Source organism: Caenorhabditis elegans, chromosome II (assembly GCF_000002985.6).
Source record: "Caenorhabditis elegans chromosome II".
In the NCBI taxonomy this organism is placed as follows: Eukaryota; Metazoa; Nematoda; class Chromadorea; order Rhabditida; family Rhabditidae; genus Caenorhabditis; species Caenorhabditis elegans.
The window spans coordinates 6,573,813-6,592,394 of record NC_003280.10 but is presented as its reverse complement, the minus strand read 5'-3'; the positions used below and the strand labels follow the sequence as shown (position 1 = coordinate 6,592,394).

The 18,582-nt window shown below is 34.8% G+C and overlaps 8 protein-coding genes and 3 non-coding genes across 14 annotated transcripts; 7 read left to right on the top strand and 4 right to left on the bottom strand.

Annotated features, from left to right (window-relative positions):
• Positions 1-43: 43 nt before the first annotated feature.
• C56C10.9 (45 kDa calcium-binding protein) lies at positions 44-1,347 on the top strand. Its single transcript, NM_062937.8, has 6 exons — positions 44-263; positions 315-456; positions 507-594; positions 645-800; positions 858-1,090; positions 1,140-1,347. Exons 1-6 carry the CDS (start codon positions 46-48, stop codon positions 1,263-1,265), a joined length of 963 nt encoding a protein of 320 aa, NP_495338.1. The 5' UTR covers positions 44-45; the 3' UTR covers positions 1,266-1,347.
• Positions 1,309-2,687, bottom strand: vps-32.1 (Charged multivesicular body protein 4b). The gene is made up of 4 exons (NM_001383868.3): positions 2,547-2,687; positions 2,137-2,265; positions 1,837-2,079; positions 1,309-1,788 (listed from the first exon to the last, which is right to left on the bottom strand). Exons 1-4 carry the CDS (start codon positions 2,682-2,684, stop codon positions 1,633-1,635), a joined length of 666 nt encoding a protein of 221 aa, NP_001370608.1. The 5' UTR covers positions 2,685-2,687; the 3' UTR covers positions 1,309-1,632.
• A 578-nt stretch (positions 2,688-3,265) lies between these two features.
• On the top strand, positions 3,266-3,616 carry C56C10.15. The gene has a single exon (NR_051240.1). It is a non-coding gene; the product is annotated as an Unclassified non-coding RNA C56C10.15 (non-coding RNA).
• Positions 3,329-3,472, bottom strand: C56C10.14. The gene has a single exon (NR_051241.1). It is a non-coding gene; the product is annotated as an Unclassified non-coding RNA C56C10.14 (non-coding RNA).
• A 123-nt stretch (positions 3,617-3,739) lies between the features above and the next one.
• Positions 3,740-4,818, top strand: icd-1 (Transcription factor BTF3 homolog). The gene is made up of 5 exons (NM_062935.10): positions 3,740-3,829; positions 3,874-3,987; positions 4,034-4,142; positions 4,192-4,320; positions 4,370-4,818. Exons 1-5 carry the CDS (start codon positions 3,755-3,757, stop codon positions 4,426-4,428), a joined length of 486 nt encoding a protein of 161 aa, NP_495336.1. The 5' UTR covers positions 3,740-3,754; the 3' UTR covers positions 4,429-4,818.
• Position 4,819: 1 nt separating this feature from the next.
• C56C10.7 (putative trafficking protein particle complex subunit 13 homolog) lies at positions 4,820-7,985 on the top strand (the record flags this gene model as incomplete). Of its 4 annotated transcripts, none has more annotated exons than NM_171009.8 (10): positions 4,826-4,968; positions 5,014-5,182; positions 5,230-5,314; positions 5,788-5,912; positions 6,013-6,130; positions 6,225-6,233; positions 6,283-6,398; positions 6,784-6,976; positions 7,021-7,121; positions 7,583-7,974. In NM_171009.8, the coding sequence occupies exons 1-10, from the start codon at positions 4,917-4,919 to the stop codon at positions 7,818-7,820; spliced, it is 1,206 nt and encodes a 401-aa protein (NP_741009.1). In that variant the 5' UTR covers positions 4,826-4,916. The 4 variants fall into 4 exon arrangements, 3 of the variants coding, with proteins under 3 accessions (NP_001348647.1, NP_741009.1, NP_001379835.1); NR_155256.1 differs by having other exon boundaries at positions 4,917-4,968; positions 6,181-6,233; positions 7,583-7,820; NM_001361861.3 differs by lacking the exon at positions 6,225-6,233 and having other exon boundaries at positions 4,820-4,968; positions 7,583-7,985.
• On the bottom strand, positions 7,891-9,337 carry dbd-7 (DB domain-containing protein). The gene is made up of 4 exons (NM_062933.7): positions 9,256-9,337; positions 8,604-8,837; positions 8,345-8,440; positions 7,891-8,299 (listed from the first exon to the last, which is right to left on the bottom strand). Exons 1-4 carry the CDS (start codon positions 9,316-9,318, stop codon positions 8,027-8,029), a joined length of 666 nt encoding a protein of 221 aa, NP_495334.1. The 5' UTR covers positions 9,319-9,337; the 3' UTR covers positions 7,891-8,026.
• A 1,721-nt stretch (positions 9,338-11,058) lies between these two features.
• On the top strand, positions 11,059-12,712 carry C56C10.6 (Protein kinase domain-containing protein). Its single transcript, NM_062932.4, has 7 exons — positions 11,059-11,143; positions 11,187-11,505; positions 11,557-11,638; positions 11,686-11,867; positions 11,929-12,054; positions 12,101-12,199; positions 12,243-12,712. Exons 1-7 carry the CDS (start codon positions 11,134-11,136, stop codon positions 12,691-12,693), a joined length of 1,269 nt encoding a protein of 422 aa, NP_495333.1. The 5' UTR covers positions 11,059-11,133; the 3' UTR covers positions 12,694-12,712.
• Positions 12,713-13,916: 1,204 nt separating this feature from the next.
• On the top strand, positions 13,917-15,421 carry sra-31 (Serpentine receptor class alpha-31). The gene is made up of 6 exons (NM_062931.3): positions 13,917-14,155; positions 14,239-14,651; positions 14,717-14,841; positions 14,885-14,955; positions 15,009-15,242; positions 15,307-15,421. The coding sequence occupies exons 1-5, from the start codon at positions 13,922-13,924 to the stop codon at positions 15,180-15,182; spliced, it is 1,017 nt and encodes a 338-aa protein (NP_495332.2). The 5' UTR covers positions 13,917-13,921; the 3' UTR covers positions 15,183-15,242; positions 15,307-15,421.
• Positions 15,422-16,647: 1,226 nt separating this feature from the next.
• Positions 16,648-18,017, top strand: sra-29 (Serpentine receptor class alpha-29; the record flags this gene model as incomplete). Its single annotated transcript, NM_001306576.1, has 5 exons — positions 16,648-16,884; positions 17,057-17,481; positions 17,532-17,656; positions 17,716-17,786; positions 17,829-18,017. 5 exons carry the CDS (start codon positions 16,648-16,650, stop codon positions 18,015-18,017), a joined length of 1,047 nt encoding a protein of 348 aa, NP_001293505.1.
• A 355-nt stretch (positions 18,018-18,372) lies between these two features.
• Positions 18,373-18,393, bottom strand: 21ur-12158. The gene has a single exon (NR_051239.1).
• Positions 18,394-18,582: the final 189 nt, after the last annotated feature.

The window sequence follows — 18,582 nt, the reverse complement described above, 5'->3', positions numbered from 1 at the left end:
TTAAAGGATTCAAAATTTTTGATAAATAATAGAGATATTTCAGTTATGCTTAAGCCACTCCTTGCCATATTTATGATCTCCAGTGCATTGTCTATTCCATTGAATCGATCTGATTTTCTGGAAAACGATCATGTTGAACTGATGCCGTTAGAAAAAGATGGAGAATTGAATGATAAATTCCGACAGGAAATGATATTTTCCCACAATCTCGACCCATCAGATAGCAAGCAATTGTCGGAAAGTATCAAGGAAATGTTTAAAAAGTATGATTATGAATTGTTTCTTCGTTTTTTTAAAAGAAAGTAATGATTCAGGACTGATGTGAACGACGATGGATTTCTGACGGCGGGAGAGTTGAAGCAACAGATCAGAAAAAACATGGAAGAACATCTGGAGAAAAGCAAGAATGACTCGGAGATTTTCTTTGATATTGTTGACACTAATAAAGATGGATCGGTAATATTTGAAAGTTACATAAATCTATAATTTAACTGATTTTTTTTTAGATTGTCTGGGAAGAGTTCGAGCCACATTTCAGCAAAATGCATGAGAAAGATCATAGCGATTCAGAACTGATGGATGTACACACAGAAGGTTTCATTTTTCAGTTGAATCTGTTTAAATTTTAAATTTAAATATTGCAGATCCACACCGTGTTGATGATGAGAAACGTATGTTCAATCGATCAGATATCACTCGTGACGGAAGATTAGACAGAATGGAATGGCATATCTTTTTGCACCCAGAATACTCAGCACAGGGTCTCGTGGAAATTGTAAATGATCTCATGGGTGTATATGGTACTATAATTTAATTTTCTTTTAAAGCTAATAAATCTATAAGGTATCTACTTTCAGATAAAAATAACGACGAAGTTGTGAGTCAAGATGACTTCGTGAACGGAATTCCTGGAACCGTTGATGAATTGAATCCAGAATTTGAGAACATGGAGAAATTAGAAAAAGAAAGAAGGTTGCGCGAATTTAATGAAGAAATCGACGAAAATTCTGACGGAAAAGCAACTTTTCGAGAACTTTATGATTACGTTGATCCACAGAACTTCCGACTTGCTTCGAAGGAAGTGAACGATGTAAGTTGGAATTAAATGCCTTCCTTGAAAATAAAAATTGATTTTACAGATAATGATGCTGACCGATGCCAACAATGACGAGAAACTGTCGCTCGAAGAATTGCTTGAAAGAGATTGGCTCCTTGCTCGATCTAGCTTGTTGTCGGCCCGGAGCAGCTTGCACGATGAGATGTAACTATTTCTCTATAGATTTTTGTTTTCAACCGGTACAAATAACATGTTTGGCAGAATGAATTTATAATAAAAGTTGGAACTATAATACATACACAATTGTTTGGAAGATTTGGGAGAAGGGGAGCAAGATGTATAGAATGACAAATTTCCGGAAAGCTCGATAATATGTTACAATTTTATGAGCATTGAGCCTTGGGAAAATTTGTTTTGAATGAAATGACTAAACGGAAATCGGGGGTATCATTCAACTATTTGAATTTGTCGTAATTCGAAAGTTGATTTAGGAGAATTGTAGGATTGATGAAGGGGATGCAAATTAAACAAAAATAACGGAAAATTAAATATGAAAGTGACTTAGAGCAGTTCTATCACGCGTTTGCCCAGCTTTCGAGGTCTTCGAGATCCTTGTCAGCTTCTTTCGCTCTCGGTCTGGAAGCCGGAACTGCTGGAAGTGCAATATTTGGAGTATCCGGAAGCGTGACTGGTGGAGCTCTCGCATCAAGCAATTCTTTGTCAAGTTCTTCCTGAAAATTGAAAAAAATAATTAAACGATGTTGGTGGTCTAGACAAACCTGTTCAAGAGCCTCCAACTCGCGCATCAAATCGTCATCGTCAACTGCGGTGCTGAAGCCGACAGGGTTTGAAATAGCTTCAGCGATTTCGTTTGCCACTTCTTGTTGCTCAGCTATGTCTTCCATCAAATCATGAACTTGGTCGATATCCATGTTGTTATGAGCCGCTTTCAACGCCTTGCTAGCAGTTCCCATAACATTGAGAACTTCAGCATTCGTTGAAGCATTTTCGAGGGCTTCTCTCTGGAAAAAAACCGTGCTGTTCAATTAATTTTTATAATATTTCCCTTATATACCAACCTGATATCCGATAGTAGACAAAACTCCGTCAATATGGGCCAACTGCTTCTCGAAATTTCTCTTTCTATTCAAACACTGGAGAGCCATTCGCTTGTTTTTCGTTCCATACTTCACGGCATTTTGCTTTTCCTGAAAGTTTCTCAATTAAATGTCCGAAATTTGATGTTAATTTTAGAATATTATTTTTTGTTGGAAACTGGAATTATAAAACTATGATTCCAATTTCCCAAATGTATCCTATCAGAAAATCTTTTTTAACTTTTCTCGACTAAAATTTGATTTGACGTCAGTCAACAATCCAAATGCTGAGCAATGTTTTAATTACGTCACAAACAGATAGTTTACAAATTTAGATTTCAGCACAAACACTTATTAATGGTCCTGTTCTTAAAAATTATCTTCCAACCTACGTCGATAACTTTTTTCTCCAAGAATTCTTGTTTCTTCTCAAGCATCTCCTCTGTTTCCCGAAGTTTTTGAATAGATTCTTGTGGAGTAGACGGAGCTTCTTGCTTCCTGCCTCCGAAAATTTTGCCGAACAGGCTCATTTTCTGCAAAAAAAAAATAAATGAAAAAGCGAATATACAAAACGCTTAAAAGGAAGTGGTAGGACGTAGGAAAAAAGCACAAGTGGAGACGACAATCAATGGATGAATCATCACTTCAACCAAATAGGCGCGAAGCAAATACGTCATCATTTTTAGATAGTGTAATCGAGAAGAACAAAAAAGAGATCACATGATACATCAGTCAAAGAATGTATTGAAAAGTAAAATTGGGAACTTGTTTTACTAGCAATATAGCAATGGCCCGCCTTTGAGAGAATTGCTATGGAGATTTAATACAAACAAAACGACAATTGCCGGAGCGGCGATCGATTAACAGCGAGCTGGCGAAACACGGAGCACGTTAAGAAGGCATTGCTTCGAATGAAAGATTGCGATAAGTACGTTGCGGGAAAGGGTAGTGAATTGAAAAGAAAATTCAAAAGAAAATGAGGAAAGAAGGAGTTTCTAAACTAGAATTTCACAACTTAAATAAAGCCCAGAAACCCTTGTGATTCATGGTATGGCAGAACGAGACAGCGAGAAAATTGCGAAATAGCTTTGACATTTTAATGATGAAGCGAGATATAGAGAAATAGAGAAAGAAAGGAGTATGAGAAACGACGAGACAGAGAGGGTGAGAGGAAAACGACTGGCAGCAAGCCAGATTCTGCGTATGTGCCCCTTACCCCTATATCAAGAAATTTTAAAGCAAGGGGCACATACGCACGGAATGTTCGGGTCTCGCGAAAAAATTTTCTACCGTTTCGGTGATTTTTTCTGAATTTCATTGTTTTTGACTTCTTTCTATCTTTTTAGATTCTATTTCATTATTGTTTACACCATTTTCATAATTTTCTGTCGATCTCGTAGGTGTATTCGTTTCCGTGCCTGAATTTAGGCTAAAACTGATTCGATTGATAAACTTACATTTCCGTTTTTCGCGTTTGTCCGCATTTTCCCCGTCCCTTTGTTATTTTAGGAATAAATATTCTTAACTGGCTTTATCCTTTTTGTTCTCACGTTTTCACGTCTTTAATTATATTTTTCGTCTTCAGGTAATCCTTCCAAAAATGGATAGCAAGGCTATTGCGGAGAGAATCAAGAAGCTCCAAGCTCAACAGGAGCATGTCAGAATTGGAGGAAAGGTAAATATTTAAATTTATAATTTTATCTCTCCTATTTCTTTCAGGGAACTCCACGCAGAAAGAAGAAGGTCATCCACAAGACCGCTGCTGCCGATGACAAGAAGCTTCAAAGCAACTTGAAGAAACTCTCTGTCACCAACATTCCAGGAATCGAGGAGGTAAACTTTGATTTAAAGTATTAATTTAATTTCTGTAACTTTTCAGGTCAACATGATTAAGGACGATGGAACCGTTATCCACTTCAACAACCCAAAAGTCCAAACCTCTGTTCCAGCCAATACCTTCTCTGTCACAGGATCAGCCGATAACAAGCGTAAGTATTGCTCATTGGCTGAATGTTTTTAACCTTACATATTTTGCAGAGATCACTGAAATGCTCCCAGGAATCCTCAACCAACTCGGTCCAGAGTCCCTCACCCACCTCAAGAAACTTGCCAACAACGTTACCAAGCTCGGACCAGATGGAAAGGGAGAGGACGAAGATGTGCCAGGTTGGAAAATCATAAAAGATTTTTTTTAAATAACAGGTTCATTTTTCAGAACTTGTTGGAGACTTCGACGCCGCCTCAAAGAACGAGACGAAAGCCGATGAGCAATAAATCACTACCCTTTCATCGACCAATTCGCGAGTTTTGTGAGATGAACGGTACGGATAGCATCCGCATTAGTATATCCCATTTTTCTTGTTACTGTTGATCGATTTCAATGAATCTCTTTAAAAAAATACTTGCTCTGTCACCTTTTTTTCCGCCCCCATTAGTGTTCGTTGTTATACTTGTTTTGTATACAAATTTATTCCCGATCCTCAAATGGCTAATAAATGTTAGCTATGTATTTAAAGCAAGCTTTCTACGTTCCGATGATTTTGAATTCTTAGGGGTTCCGGGGATCCTTCTAGTAATATCTGTTCCTCGGTGTTTATTTTCCGTTATTTTGGGTAGTTTTCCACTGACTTCCATTTTGTTAAACTCAATAAAAGTTGCACAAATATTCCAGCTCGAAAGAATATTTTGTAAGGTTAGAAATTCCGAAAAGTTATACTGTGATTTCATCCCGGCGGAAAGCTAATTATTTATAAATCAGGACAATGGCTGACAATCCTGCAAGTTCTTCTTCACAACAGCTTCTTGCTCTGCGGGGTAATTTTAGTTCTCATCATTAATCAATCATAGCTTCGATTTTAGTTATGAGATTGGCTCGTCCAAAATTTGCTCCTGTCGATGGTTTCTCCCACGATCCCGTCGATCCTACAGGATTCGGTGAACTTCTCGCTGGAAAAGTTTCAGAAATATCGAAAGAATCTCGACAAGATCTTCCAATCGGCGAATATTTGATTGCACCACAAATGTTCGAGTGAGTCGATTGATCAAGGCGCTGTTTAAAAAACCGTTTCGTTTCAGAAATATCTATCTGGGAGAGACGTTTACTTTCTATGTAAATGTTGTAAACGAAAGCGAGAAGACTGTCTCTAGTGTGAGCCTAAAAGTAAGTAAATGGACTCATTTTTTAAGATAAAAAGTAAAAAAAAATTAAATTTCTTCGCTCACTGGAAATTCAAACTGGTTGCTGCGGAATTTATCGATTTTCATAGTTTTTTTATATTAAAACGAAAACTCAAATTAATGATAAAATAATTCAAATTTCACCAAATAGAGAAAAACGTTGAAAAATCGATACAAATTCCACAGCAACAAAATTTTGAAACCACAGTACTCCTGAAAGGCGCGCTCCCTTTTCGCAATTAACTAAAATTTGTCGTGTCGGGACCGGCCACTCTATTTTCGATACAAAATGCGCATCTGGGTAATATGAGCAAATTAATTTCACTCCAGATTTGCAGTTTCAGCTTTCTTAGTTGTGAAAAAGTGAATTTCCAAAATTCCAGGTATTTAACATGTAACAATTATCAATTTTCAAAGACCCCATCAATATTCCTTTTTAAAAAAGATTTGTTTCAGTGTGAGCTTCAAACATCAACTCAACGAGTTGTTCTTCCATGTTCCGTTCAAGACGCAACAATCGAATCTTCAAAATGTGAAGGACAGGTCATCAGTCACGAAGTGAAAGAAATCGGGCAACATATGTAAGTTTTCCTGTTTAATCTCTCTCTGGTTTTCCTCCATTTTCTCAAAATCTTCCCCCCGTTGCCATGACACCTTTGCATTAACTTTGTTCTTTTTTAGACTGATATGCTCGGTCAACTACAAAACATCGAACGGCGAGAACATGTATTTCCGGAAATTTTTCAAATTTCCAGTATCGAAACCGATTGATGTGAAAACAAAGTTTTACAGTGCCGAGGTGTGTGAGATTTTGTAATAAATATTAATTTTATTTGGTCAATTTTGCATGTTTCGTCCAACCGAGTGCTGTGTATAAATGTCGTTTTCTTTAGGACAATGCGGTGAGAACTTTAAAATATTTTATTTTTGTCTAAATTATGTTTCTTTCAGAATCAAGATGTCTACCTCGAAGCCCAAATTGAAAATACATCAAATGCGAATATGTTCCTGGAAAAAGTCGAGTTGGATCCAAGTCAACATTATAATGTTACTAGTATCGCTCATGAGTACGTACTACATATTACGGGAATACAAAATTCTGAGTATAATTATTGCGCAAAATATCTTTTAGCGAAAACTACAGTAACTTTTTAAATGTCTACTATAGCGCTTGTGTCGATTTCCGAAAATTTATTTATCGAACAAATATTGAAATTAAAGAAAATAATACGAAAAAACGAAGAAAAATGGATTATCGCTGTCACTATTCGAACAGAAATTCGTTTCGAAATCTAGCCCGTAAATCGACATGAGCGCTACAGTAGGCATCTAAAGAATTACTGTAGTTTTCGCTACGAGATATTTTGCGTGTCAAGTATGTTGCGCAATACGCATTTCAGAATTTTTAGGACCGTAATATATAGTATTTATATTTTTTAAAAATATTTATAGGGATGAATTTGGCGATGTTGGAAAACTTCTGAAACCAAAAGACATTCGTCAGTTTTTGTTCTGTCTAACACCAGCCGATGTTCATAACACACTTGGATATAAAGATTTGACAAGTATTGGAAAGTTGGATATGTCATGGAGAACGAGCATGGGAGAGAAGGGACGGCTCCAAACTAGTGCTCTTCAAAGAATTGTAAGTTTCACTTCTTTTGATAGAACATATTGAAACGAGTTTAGGCACCTGGATATGGAGATGTTCGACTTTCTGTCGAGAAGACGCCAGCATGCGTAGATGTTCAGAAACCTTTTGAAGTGTCTTGCAGACTTTACAATTGCTCGTAAGTCGATTATATTCTAACAGACGCGAAATTTTGTGATTTTTGACACAAAAATACCGTAACCGGTCTCTACATGGCAAATGTTTGTGAAATGCGGAAATGCGTGCGCCTCTAAAGATAACTAACAAAAAAAATTTAGTTGCACTAAAATTTTTATTGAATACATAGCATTTTGATAAAATCTATTTATTTATTAAAAAATAAATATAACAATAAAAATAAATTTTAGTAAACCGTGCGAAAAACTGAAAAATCGATTAAAATTCCACAGCAACGAAAGTTACAGCGAAAGAAGCGAAAGAACTACAGTACTTTTTAAAGGCGCACTCCCTTTTCGCATTTAACAAAAAATTGTCGTGTCAAAATCGGGTACCATATTTTTGGTGGAAAATCACGAAATTTTTTCGTCTGGTTAATAATATTTTCATTAAAAATATTTGAATGTAATTTCTAATTTTCAGAGAAAGAGCACTTGATCTACAACTTCGACTTGAACAACCATCGAATCGTCATCTTGTTTTCTGTTCACCATCCGGAGTCTCTCTCGGACAACTTCCTCCTTCACAACATGTCGACTTCTCTCTCAACGTTTTCCCGGTTACTGTAGGAATTCAAAGCATATCAGGAATACGGATCACCGACACATTCACCAAAAGAATCTATGAGCACGACGATATCGCTCAAATTTTCGTCAGTTGAACAGCTACAACAATTTATAACACGTTTGATTTGTAAATAGACTGATACTTGTGTAGTTACTTATGTATTTCAGTAATTTATTTATTTATTTTTGGTTGTGAAAGAATGGATTAAAATATGAAGGTGATGACGTGTGGGAACGCGTCGATAAATATATATTATACAGACACAAAGACAATGGCTGAAAATTTAAAACTAAAATTCTTCTAATATTTTCTAGATCTTTCAGCAGCATCATGCCAGAAGCACGATTTCATATTCTCAAAACGATCGTAGCAAGATACGTAGGAATAGTCAAGAAGTGTCACGTTTCCAGGTCTCTGATCACAGAATGTTAAACATTTGTCACCAGCAAGTGTAGTCGTGACACCGTTTCTTGTACAGCATGCACGATGATCTCTTCCTTGAGCGGCACAGAATTGAATTTCGGCAGAAGCAGCTAATGGGCATGAATCTTGACGGAAGTACATACGGGTTAACTGAAATTGATATTTAAGATGTTTGAATTAGTTTTGATAAATTACCGATTCCTTAGTGTAAGTATTGAATGTACATTTCTGAAGACATGCATCTGGTAGACCTCTTTGCTCACAACATTGCATGAATAACGCATTGGGATCCTACAAAAATAGAAACCGGTTCAAAAAGAAACAATGACTATAAAAAGAGAAACAGAGAGAAAAAGTAGAGTTTCCTCCTATTAGCCGTGTCCGTGCATCATCGGATTATACGGTTTGATAGCCACGACAAGCCAGCCGGTGAAGACCAACCGGATACACTCACCGATGCTTGTTGAGAAGGTGGTGGCTGTTGACGACGGAATTGTGAAAAACGATCAGCTCCGAATAGAATCGGACCCTGATGAGTTCCAGCGGCATGGACACGTGCTTTGGTACGGTAGCAGCCATATGATCCACATGAAAAGCCTGGACCACATCCAGCAGATGCACAAGGGGATGGGAGAGCAGGTAGAGGATTGAAACAAGGCCCGAGGCCACATGTGCCAGAAGCTACGCACTGAAAATTAAGATTAATTGAAAGTTGAATGGATGTTAGTTAAATATTCACAAATTTCACAAATTAGTGAATTATATGTTTACTAATTATTTACGAATTTCTATATTCTAAACTGTACCGAGAAAATCAAAATATACCATAAACCTTTAGCACCAGGACTACTTTACAGACCTATATCTCGGATGTATTCAAATTTATCAAAAATGTTTAACAACCAATATGTAGAGAAATATCTTGCACGTGTTTTGTCTGGTGACAGTTGTTTTTCTAAACTGAGAGCCGTCAAAGTTGTGCAAGGAAATTTACATGGAAATAAAACCAAAATGCATTAAAATTTTAAGAGCTATATGGAAAATTATACGAAATAAGAAAAAAATATGAATCTACAGTACCCACGCAATTTTAAGTTAAAACCTACCGAACTAGCCGAGTGCCAAAAAGAAGCAAACAGAAGAGCATAGGAAAGAATAGAAGAAGTCATTGTTGTTGTAAAAGCAAGAGAATTGATGAGTCTATAATAACGTTGGCAGCAAATCCGCCTTTTATACTCGGAAATGGGCGGTACACGCTCAGTCCGATGCTACTATGTATGCATATATGCCAACTTCACTCATCCGAACCGGTTACAATACACGGTTTTGTAATCGAGAAAAAGAAGAAAAACGGGGAATGAGTGTATGCCATGTGGGGCCATCGAAAGTGAGTTTTGAAGGTTATTAAAAGTGAAAAAGTTGAGCATTTTGGACTTCAGAAGTACTTTATTTTTCCTATCAGTTTTTAAACCTCAATCGCTCTAATTTGACAGCTTCTACCTCACTTGTTTTGACAAAATTGTTTTTCTATCAAATTTAGAGAAATATTTGGCACACATTAATTACAATGCTGTTTATGATTCCAAAAACAACCAATATTTGAATACCAAGATAGAGCATATATAGAGTATTTTTAGGACAAAGTTTTTTCATTGATTTTCAATTTTGAACTGTTTCGCGACTACAGTAATATTTCAACTTGGACCCATGTCTTGACAGTTAATATTTTGTTAGAAATTATTGAGTTTAAGAGAATGAAATTAAAAAAACAATCAATGTTTCGAAAATGGAGCTAACATGACGTTTTTGAAATCGAAATTTGGGTCATTGAGTATCTGTAGCCATGTGATTTTGCAAGTTCAATCTAAGGCCAGCTGTTTGAATACGGTTTTTTTTCGCTCATGTATGAACACAGAATTGAATGGTTTCACCCGGTTTTGTAATTTGAATGAATCGGAAAAAGTTAATTGAGACTATTTTTTATTGTAATTATCTCAAAAAAAAAAGATTGTGAGTCATGTCTGTAATCTCTTTTGTCGGTGTTCAATGTGTACTTCCAAAATGTCATTTCTTTATTTGTACTTTTCCCTTCTTTTTCAGATCCTTTTCCTTCTTTTTCTCTATTTATTTTTGACGCTGAGATATCTGATCCGGTATGACCTAAATGAAAGTGTACTGTATACAAAACAACGTTTTTGTTCGTCTATGAAAAAATGTATGTTTGATATGATTCCTTCCTTCTTCCGTTCTCCTTTGATTCTCATGAAAATGTAGCAAAAGGTAGAAAGGAGGAACAATTGGCGATTCGTTGGCAAGCGGCTTACGGTACACGTAATCCACTTTATCCGACCGAGTGTACTAGTACTGCCTTGTTTGACAAGCAAGAATTTTGAGAAGTAGAAGCCGGAGAAAATGAAGATGTCCTTGTGAAAGTGAAATACGAGCATCATGACCTTCGGATGCTTTGTCTGGATGAAAAAGCATATGAAGTGGAACGAAAACGCTTCATGAAGGTTCATGAATTTCAAATCTGGAAAACTTCTCATTAAAATTGTGAGCATGAACATAATAAAATATTTACGAACATTCATTTGAAAAAATTGCATGGTCTCAAACAAATATTCAATAGAGTTCACAAGCTTATAAATGGAGACTGACATGCCAATTATCTCTGATTTTCGTTGCGAATTTTATTATCTGGCAACAATAATCAGGATGGGTAATGCAACTAACCGCTTCGATGTCCTGGTTACTCGATTCATTTCAAAGATTTTCGAAGACTTTATTATTTTCTAGTTTTCGAAATAACTTAAATGTTATGAAAAGTTGTTCCTTTTCATAAACGTGAAACAGAGTCTAAAATATTGATTTTTTAAATATCCAAAAGGTCAAAATAAAAATACGTATTCAAATATTTCACTAATCGAAACAAAACTTGATTATTTCTAAACTTATCGTTCTTACGTCTAGCTGTAGACAAATTAATGACGGAAAGTAAGTTTTCAAATGCTTTATTTTAATCAAAAGTACTTTTCAGTAAAGCATACTGACAATGGAACAGTGGAATTGCCAAAAGGAAAAATAGTCGGATGCTCGTGGCAAGTTATTAGAAAACTCGGAGAAGGTGGCTGTGGAAGTGTATACCTCGTCAAAAATCTTGAAGATGAGACTGAGGCAGCAATGAAAGCAGAATCAAATGGTGCAGCAGGAGGATGTGTTCTGAAATTAGAAGTCGCAATTTTAAAGAAATTGTCAGGCAAACCTCATGTCTGTCAATTTCTTTTTGCTGCAAGACTGACGGATTTCACTTACGTGATTATGACACTTCTTGGTGAAAGTTTGAATAAAATTGTCAAGTAAGAATATTTATAAATCAATACTTTTTTGCTATAATTATCAATTTGCAGAAGAATAGCTCGTCAAATCACTGTCTCTTCGCAAGTCCGTATTGCTGCTAATGTGCTCTTTTGTTTGAAACAGATCCATGACGTAGGAATTGAATTCAAAAATTAATTGGAGGACATCAATATTTTCAGATTGGATTTATCCATCGTGATCTGAAACCAGCTAACATGGCGCTCGGATACAAGACAAATAACGACGAATGCCGCTTTTTTCATGTCCTTGACTTTGGACTTGCTCGTCAATTTGTTGTGTCACAATCCGATCAACCAAGCAAATTGATGATGAGAAGACCAAGGGAGAGGTCCCTTTTCAGGTAAACTTGATTATTGCAGACTGTACGAAAGTAGTTTTCGTTTATAGCTAAATTATTTCAGAGGCACAACACGTTATTGCTCAATCAGAATGCATGATCGTGCTGAGCAGGGAAGAGTGGACGATCTTTGGAGCATGGTGTATCTGCTCGCTGAGCTCCGTGGACCTCTTCCATGGTCTTCGCAAAGGTATACTTGAGACTCAAGAAAATCTTATAACTCGGTCCAATTGCAGTGATAAGCGAGTCGTTGGAGAGATGAAAAGACTACATTCCGATGAAGTCGTTCTTCAAAATAGTCCGATGGAGTTCTTAGAGATTGCCAAGTACTTGAGGTAGATCTTTATGATTGTATCAATCCCAATTAATTATTTTCAGAAGTCTTACATACTTCCACCGCCCGGATTACCACAAAATTTTCATGCTTCTCATTTCGGTCATGAGTAAAGGAAAATTTGCATGGAATGATCCATTTGATTGGGAAATGCCTATCTCCACAACACCATCAAAATCAACACCATCTAAATCAGTTACAAAGTCGCCAGCCCAATTGAGTAAGGAAACAGTCAAAAAAGCAAGTAGAGAGAAGACATTGAGTAAGGAGAAGACGAGCAAAGAAGACATTAAGACGGCACGGAAAACGAGTATTGAGAAGGATGTTAAGGAGAAGCTGAGTAAGGACATGGCGAGCAAGGAGAAAATCAGTCTCTCGGCTGAGAAAATTAATATGTCGGCAGAAAAGATAGAAGAAGATAATAAGAAGGAAGAATACATGAGAATGTTGCCATTTGATCCTGATTTCTTTGCTTCTGACCCCATTGGTTTCTGAATAAATATTTTTGAGAATTCATATTTTTAAGTTTTGAATGCAATACACTGAAAACAGACAAAAGAGCTCACATCTATTGGAAAACATTCCATACTATTTGCTTACAACAAGTTTCAGCATTGTAAACGAATAATCATCTTGTCTTTTGGATTAATTAATAGATACATGAACCGAATATGTTTAGAAACTTGGCAAGTTTCAATATGTCTACCGTTTCCACCAGAAATAAACTTATTCACAATTTTCCCGTAGCCTGAAATGGTTGGCCTTATTTACAGTTTGACCCCCAGGTCTTCAATTTATCAAACTTAAAAACTCAAATGTTTTACTGGTTTCATTCGGGCTTTGATAATTTTCAAGAAAATGTTTCAGATCTTGAAGATTATTCATTTCTGCCGCTTGAGAAAAAATGCTTCCTACGAAATCCTTTCATTCAAATTACAGGGAACTAACTGAAAAAACTCTGTCTGATGAAAACTATAATCGTAAGCAAGCAGGAAAACAAAATTACTAACATCCCAGACGATGTTTTTCTTCTAATCACGTCAGTAAATTTCACAAAAACACAACGACTTTTAAATCTAAATAGATGTGAAATTTGATCATGTATCACGTGTGCATATGCACTTTCTTAATGAGTTAAAATTAATAATCAACTCACTCACAAGATTTATTACGTTTTTGTAGCTTACTTCTGAAGCCTATAGAGAGTTGGATATAGTTTTGCTTCATTACTCTTTTTTATTTTATTTTAGAATTCATTTTCTCTTAATACTTGTCACAGAACATACTGCGGGTGCATCTTAAACCAAATCGCCACTTTCAAGAATCACTACTTGGAAAATAGTCCGAATTAAATGAATCGACTATTTTGGAAACTCTCGGAATGTTCCCAATCTGAAAAACTAAACTTTATAGACAATAATTTCATTTTTCCAATCCAATTTTAACCACTCTTTAGTCATGTTTATGAGTTATACGTAGAAACGTTTATGTGATTTAATTTATGAAAAATAATCGGTTTGGTTCTACTTTAGTAGCCATTCATTCGAGGCGTGATGAGGTCGCCTATCGCACTTGCCCTCGTTGTTCCCTACCGAACAAGTCAAGCTAAAATTAACTTCTACTTTATTTTCAAAAGTTTTCTCGTTTCCATATATTTCTTTTTACATATCAAATTATATATTATAATTTTTAAAATTTTAGTATTCGATCTATATCAGCTAAAATGGAAATTCCTGGAAAATGTACGAGTGAAGAAATTCGATTAACACTGACATCTTCATTCATGATGGGAAACCATTGTTTCATTTTATTAATTATTATATCCAGCGTATTTTTGACTGTTTTTGCTATCAGGAAACTATGGAAGAACAATATATTTCCAAATTGTACGAGAACATTGTTGTTTTCTGCTATAATTAATGGAGTTGTTCATCATTGGTCAATTGCTGGAATACGGGTGAGTAGTTGGTTTTTAGACTTGAAAGAGTGGGCAATTACTACTTGATTGAATTAAGAAAGATAATTAACTGAATTTTAAAGATTCGAACTGTATATCGAGCATTGGTTTATGGTTCTGACCGTTGCTCAATTTTATTTCAATCGTCTGAATGTTTAATTGAAAGTAATCTTTATTATTATACCAATTTGTTCTCATCGTTATGTTGCATTTCTCTTTTTTTCGATCGACTCTTATCACTTAACGCGAAAACATCCTATAACACCAAACATTTCTCCAAAATATTTTTGCTTTTTCAATCTATTTCTCCATTTGGTATTCTCTATTGGATATTTTATGACTCAGTATATACTGGATTTGTTCCAATGTGCAGTTATCCTCCTGCAACGTCTTCTTTAAAATTTCATAAAGTGAACGAGTTTCGACTATATATTTTGGGAACATTTTTTGTTCTCTCTTTTGTGATATTTTTCTACAACAGAACACAAGAAAAGGGGTGAGTTCCTTAGCCAATATATTTTTCAAAACTTGAAACAGCGATTGAAATTAATTTAATTTCAGAATAATCCACAACGTTTATGACACTGAATCTCGATACAAATCATATGAAAATCTACTTGCAACTAGAGCTGTTTGTATAATCATTGCAACTCAAATAACCTGCCTCGTGACTACCGCTTCGACAAGTAGAATCACAATTTTTAGACTAATAAAAATTTATATTTTCAGCTGAAATTCTCTCCGCATACAAGTCTTCAATCCCTAATACAATTCTTTTACCTTCCATCGCTTTTATGACGGTATTTAAAAAATAAAACATGTATTGTGTCTTTCATTAACATTTATTTTTCAGGGCTTGACATACTCTAATTTCTTTCTGCCAATTATTATTATATATCAAACAAATCGAATTATCAACCAAAGATATAATGCAATAAAAAGGATTCAAAATGAAAAAAGTTTTGCGACTCACTTTGCTTCTTTGGATTTGTCATGGAAGTCTTCTAAAATTGATAATTCTTCATAAACTCGAATATTTTCAAGTGTAATTACATGTTTTTTGTATCAATAAAATAATAGGTGATCATTTGAATACGCTAGAAAACTTTCTATATATTTTGCTAATTTTGTTTAACCAGTTGGTGATAGGTAATCTTCATGTGTTTTTGCCTGCCTGCCTACATCCCTTTTCCTAAGTTTTACAGTACACTCAAGATTTTGTGCAATTGTGATTTATACGTATTCCAAATTAAATATAGGTTATTTATTATTGTTTCAGTTTTTCTATTTTTCTTTTCTTTTTTTTAACTTACAAGGGAACCCCGTACTTGATCCGTGGAAAGGACTAAGAAAAAGTATACCAATCGAAAGTCCATGTTACTGGCTACTCGAAAACGAAATAAAATTCTGCCAGTTTCGCCTATAAATCTGAAATTTTTGCGTCTGAAAATTGGTCTTTGCGCCTCTTGATTTTCAATACTTTCTCACTGTCTTCCGTTGAAAAACTATATTTTCACGTGTAAAGGAATCTTTTTAGAAATTTTTATTTTCTTGAAAGTTTTCAATTTTTTCTCCACCCAAACCCTTGGGAAAATTTGGCTCAAAATTTTTTTTTTTGAATTTTTTTTCAAAACGTACCAAATCTTGTAGAGCACTATCATATTGCTATTTTTCATTATTTTCAATGTCCAAGACTTTATTTCTGATGCGTTATGAACATGTTTTACCAAATCAATGTTCGTAAAACATCTTGTCTTTGAAAAAAAATCTCACAAAAAAGTGATCAGCTGAAAAGTTGTAGATCATGACCTCATCTAAAACTTTTTTGTTGAACACTTTTTCTAAAAAAATTTGGTTGTCAAGCTGGAAACTTTTGAAAAATAACTGCTTACCATTGGAATATTCTAGAAAGTCAAACAACTATATCTCGGCAACCAAATTTTTTTAGAAAAGATGTTCAAGAGACGGAGTTGTTCCCCACTTGGCCATCCAATCGGTGTTCGCAGTTGCAAAACTTTTGTGTAGCCTTTTTTACACTTGAAAATATAGTTTTTCAACGGAAGACAGTGAGAAAGTATTGAAAATCAAGAGGCGCAAAGACCAATTTTCAGACGCAAAAATTTCAGATTTATAGGCAAAACTGGCAGAATTTTATTTCGTTTTCGAGTAGCCAGTAACATGAACTTTCGATTGGTATACTTTTTCTTTGTCCTTTCCACGGATCAAGTACGGGGTTCCCTTGTTAGATTACTTGACTCCGCATATTTTCCAAGTTAGTCAGCACTTTAAAAATTCGTAAAAATCCAAATTGAACTTTATGAAATGTAAGATCAATTGGTAACAGACGAGTTTGATGAAATGCTTTCGAAGCAAGTCAAAATAATAAATACCTGGGGAGTTAATTATTCAGTTAGTCGTTCTTTAGAAAGTCTAGCTTTCTGAATATTCTCTTTTTATTGTAACTTTTTTTCGACGCAAAGAAAGCTCCAATAATGGAAAATTTGAATCCAGCTTGTGCGAGTGAAGATGTTAAAAATGCTTTGACATCTCCAATAATGATGTTAAGTCATGGATTTATTCTGATGATAATCGTTGTCAGTTTCATTACTACAGCGTTAGCTGTTCAAACTCTTTGGTATAAAAACGTATTTCCATTTTGTACCAAAAACCTTTTGCTATCGGCTATTGTTAATGGAATTTTTCACCAATCTACAGTCGCTGAAATTCGCGTAAGTTCGACTAGCACTTGGATTCTATTATTGAAAAAGCATTTATTCAAAAATGGACTGAAAAATTAAATGTCGACTTCTCTGGAAATGAAACTTCTTATAAAATTTGGTGACAATCTATTATATTTCATAGATTTTCTGTTGAATTGAGTGAAAAAATAATTTATTTCAGTTGAAAACTGTGTATCATTTGATCCGTTACTCAAATGCTCCATGCTCAATCCTATTTCAATCATCAGATTGTTTTTATGATAATTTCTTATATTATCAAACTGCCCTCTTCTCAAGTTTTTATTGTGTTTCTCTATTCCTTGACAGACTTTTTTCTTTAAATCCAAGATCATTCTACAACTCCCATCAAACACTTGGTTTTATTGTTTTCCTTATTCTTCAAATAATATGTCCAATTGCTATTCAATTTTGGACATTTCACGATTCAGATTACACGAGCTATGTTCCAATGTGCAATTATCCACCAGCTTCGTCAGTTTCGGGAACTAAATTTTATTTTATAAATGATAGTCGGATAATTATCATGGGGACTATTTTTATGTGTTCTCTTTTTCTGTATATTCACAATAAATCTCGAGAAAAAAGGTGACACGGTATATTTTCCAGAAGATCAAATCTCAAATTAATATTTTCAGAATGATATTTAATGTCTATAATACTGATTCCCGGTATAAGTCTTATGAGAATTTCTTGGCCACCAGAGCAGTATGTATAATTATATTTTCTCAAATTACTTGCCTTGGTATTACGTCGTTCGTTCGTAAGATTTTCGTATTATCAGGAAATTATTTGTGGTTTAAAAATAATAAATACTTTAAGCATCAATATTCAATCAATTTCGACAATCGATTTCTCCGGATTGGTTCCATTTAATACTTGCATTTATGGCGGTACATGAATAATCAAAACATTTATAATATTCATAGTTTCAGGGTGCAACCTACTCAAATTTTTTCCTTCCATTAATTGTAATATATGAAACACAACTAATAATTGCCCATCGTCATAAACTGATCAAAAAACTAAAAAGCCAAAAAGAAGAATTTTCGGATCACTTTGCGTCTCTTGATTTTGTATGGGAGCGGGAAGCAAATAAGAAAAAAACTCAATTGGTTCAATGAGATAAATTATTATTTATTAACTGTTTAATTTTGGTCGCTTCTTTTTCTTTCTATTTTAAAGATAATTTGAATAAATGAAATGAATACTCACAGTGTCGGTAAAGACAACAAAGAGTGAATACTGATGCCAAACTGCAGTGGCAAAACTTAGGAAAGAAGCTAGCACCAAGTTTACATTTGCCCCATCTAGAAAATACAAATAAAAACACCTAAAACTTATCCTCCAAGAACTTGTCTATATCCTGAACATGTGATGTCAAATGTTCTACAAATAGTATAGATCATTTAGTTATTCAGACTGTTCCCAAATCACAAATTTATCATACGGTCAGACTACTCTCAAAAACTTAGTTTGAACCCTAACTGTGAACAAACATCGAGTCCTGAATTAAAAATCATTCTCATAAAGTGATCATGCAAAAGCAAAATTTGTGCGCGTCAAAACATCTCAAAATTATCGAGGGAATTAATTAGGAGGCTGATGGGAATCGACCAGTCATATTTTAAAAGCTAACACCTCCCGTCCGAGCAGTAGTTTTCTCATTCATCCAACTTTTAACTCGAC

What these genes read in the sequence shown, in the direction of transcription:
- C56C10.9 (NM_062937.8), top strand. Translation starts at nt 46, where the DNA reads ATGCTTAAGCCACTCCTTGCCATATTTATGATCTCCAGTGCATTGTCT. An exon ending in GATGGATGTACACACAGAAG is followed by an intron (nt 595 to 644) that starts GTTTCATTTTTC and finishes TAAATATTGCAG; the next exon opens with ATCCACACCGTGTTGATGAT. An exon ending in TGATCTCATGGGTGTATATG is followed by an intron (nt 801 to 857) that starts GTACTATAATTT and finishes ATCTACTTTCAG; the next exon opens with ATAAAAATAACGACGAAGTT.
- vps-32.1 (NM_001383868.3), bottom strand. Translation starts at nt 2,684, where the DNA reads ATGAGCCTGTTCGGCAAAATTTTCGGAGGCAGGAAGCAAGAAGCTCCG. An exon ending in TGGAGAAAAAAGTTATCGAC is followed by an intron (nt 2,266 to 2,546) that starts GTAGGTTGGAAG and finishes AGAAACTTTCAG; the next exon opens with GAAAAGCAAAATGCCGTGAA. An exon ending in AGTTGGAGGCTCTTGAACAG is followed by an intron (nt 1,789 to 1,836) that starts GTTTGTCTAGAC and finishes TTCAATTTTCAG; the next exon opens with GAAGAACTTGACAAAGAATT.
- icd-1 (NM_062935.10), top strand. Translation starts at nt 3,755, where the DNA reads ATGGATAGCAAGGCTATTGCGGAGAGAATCAAGAAGCTCCAAGCTCAA. An exon ending in AGGATCAGCCGATAACAAGC is followed by an intron (nt 4,143 to 4,191) that starts GTAAGTATTGCT and finishes CATATTTTGCAG; the next exon opens with AGATCACTGAAATGCTCCCA. An exon ending in AGAGGACGAAGATGTGCCAG is followed by an intron (nt 4,321 to 4,369) that starts GTTGGAAAATCA and finishes TTCATTTTTCAG; the next exon opens with AACTTGTTGGAGACTTCGAC.
- dbd-7 (NM_062933.7), bottom strand. Translation starts at nt 9,318, where the DNA reads ATGACTTCTTCTATTCTTTCCTATGCTCTTCTGTTTGCTTCTTTTTGG. An exon ending in TTTGGCACTCGGCTAGTTCG is followed by an intron (nt 8,838 to 9,255) that starts GTAGGTTTTAAC and finishes CTTAATTTTCAG; the next exon opens with TGCGTAGCTTCTGGCACATG. An exon ending in CACCTTCTCAACAAGCATCG is followed by an intron (nt 8,441 to 8,603) that starts GTGAGTGTATCC and finishes CTATTTTTGTAG; the next exon opens with GATCCCAATGCGTTATTCAT.
- C56C10.6 (NM_062932.4), top strand. An exon ending in AGGGAGAGGTCCCTTTTCAG is followed by an intron (nt 11,868 to 11,928) that starts GTAAACTTGATT and finishes AAATTATTTCAG; the next exon opens with AGGCACAACACGTTATTGCT. An exon ending in GAGATTGCCAAGTACTTGAG is followed by an intron (nt 12,200 to 12,242) that starts GTAGATCTTTAT and finishes AATTATTTTCAG; the next exon opens with AAGTCTTACATACTTCCACC.
- sra-31 (NM_062931.3), top strand. Translation starts at nt 13,922, where the DNA reads ATGGAAATTCCTGGAAAATGTACGAGTGAAGAAATTCGATTAACACTG. An exon ending in GGTCAATTGCTGGAATACGG is followed by an intron (nt 14,156 to 14,238) that starts GTGAGTAGTTGG and finishes TGAATTTTAAAG; the next exon opens with ATTCGAACTGTATATCGAGC. An exon ending in AACAGAACACAAGAAAAGGG is followed by an intron (nt 14,652 to 14,716) that starts GTGAGTTCCTTA and finishes ATTTAATTTCAG; the next exon opens with AATAATCCACAACGTTTATG.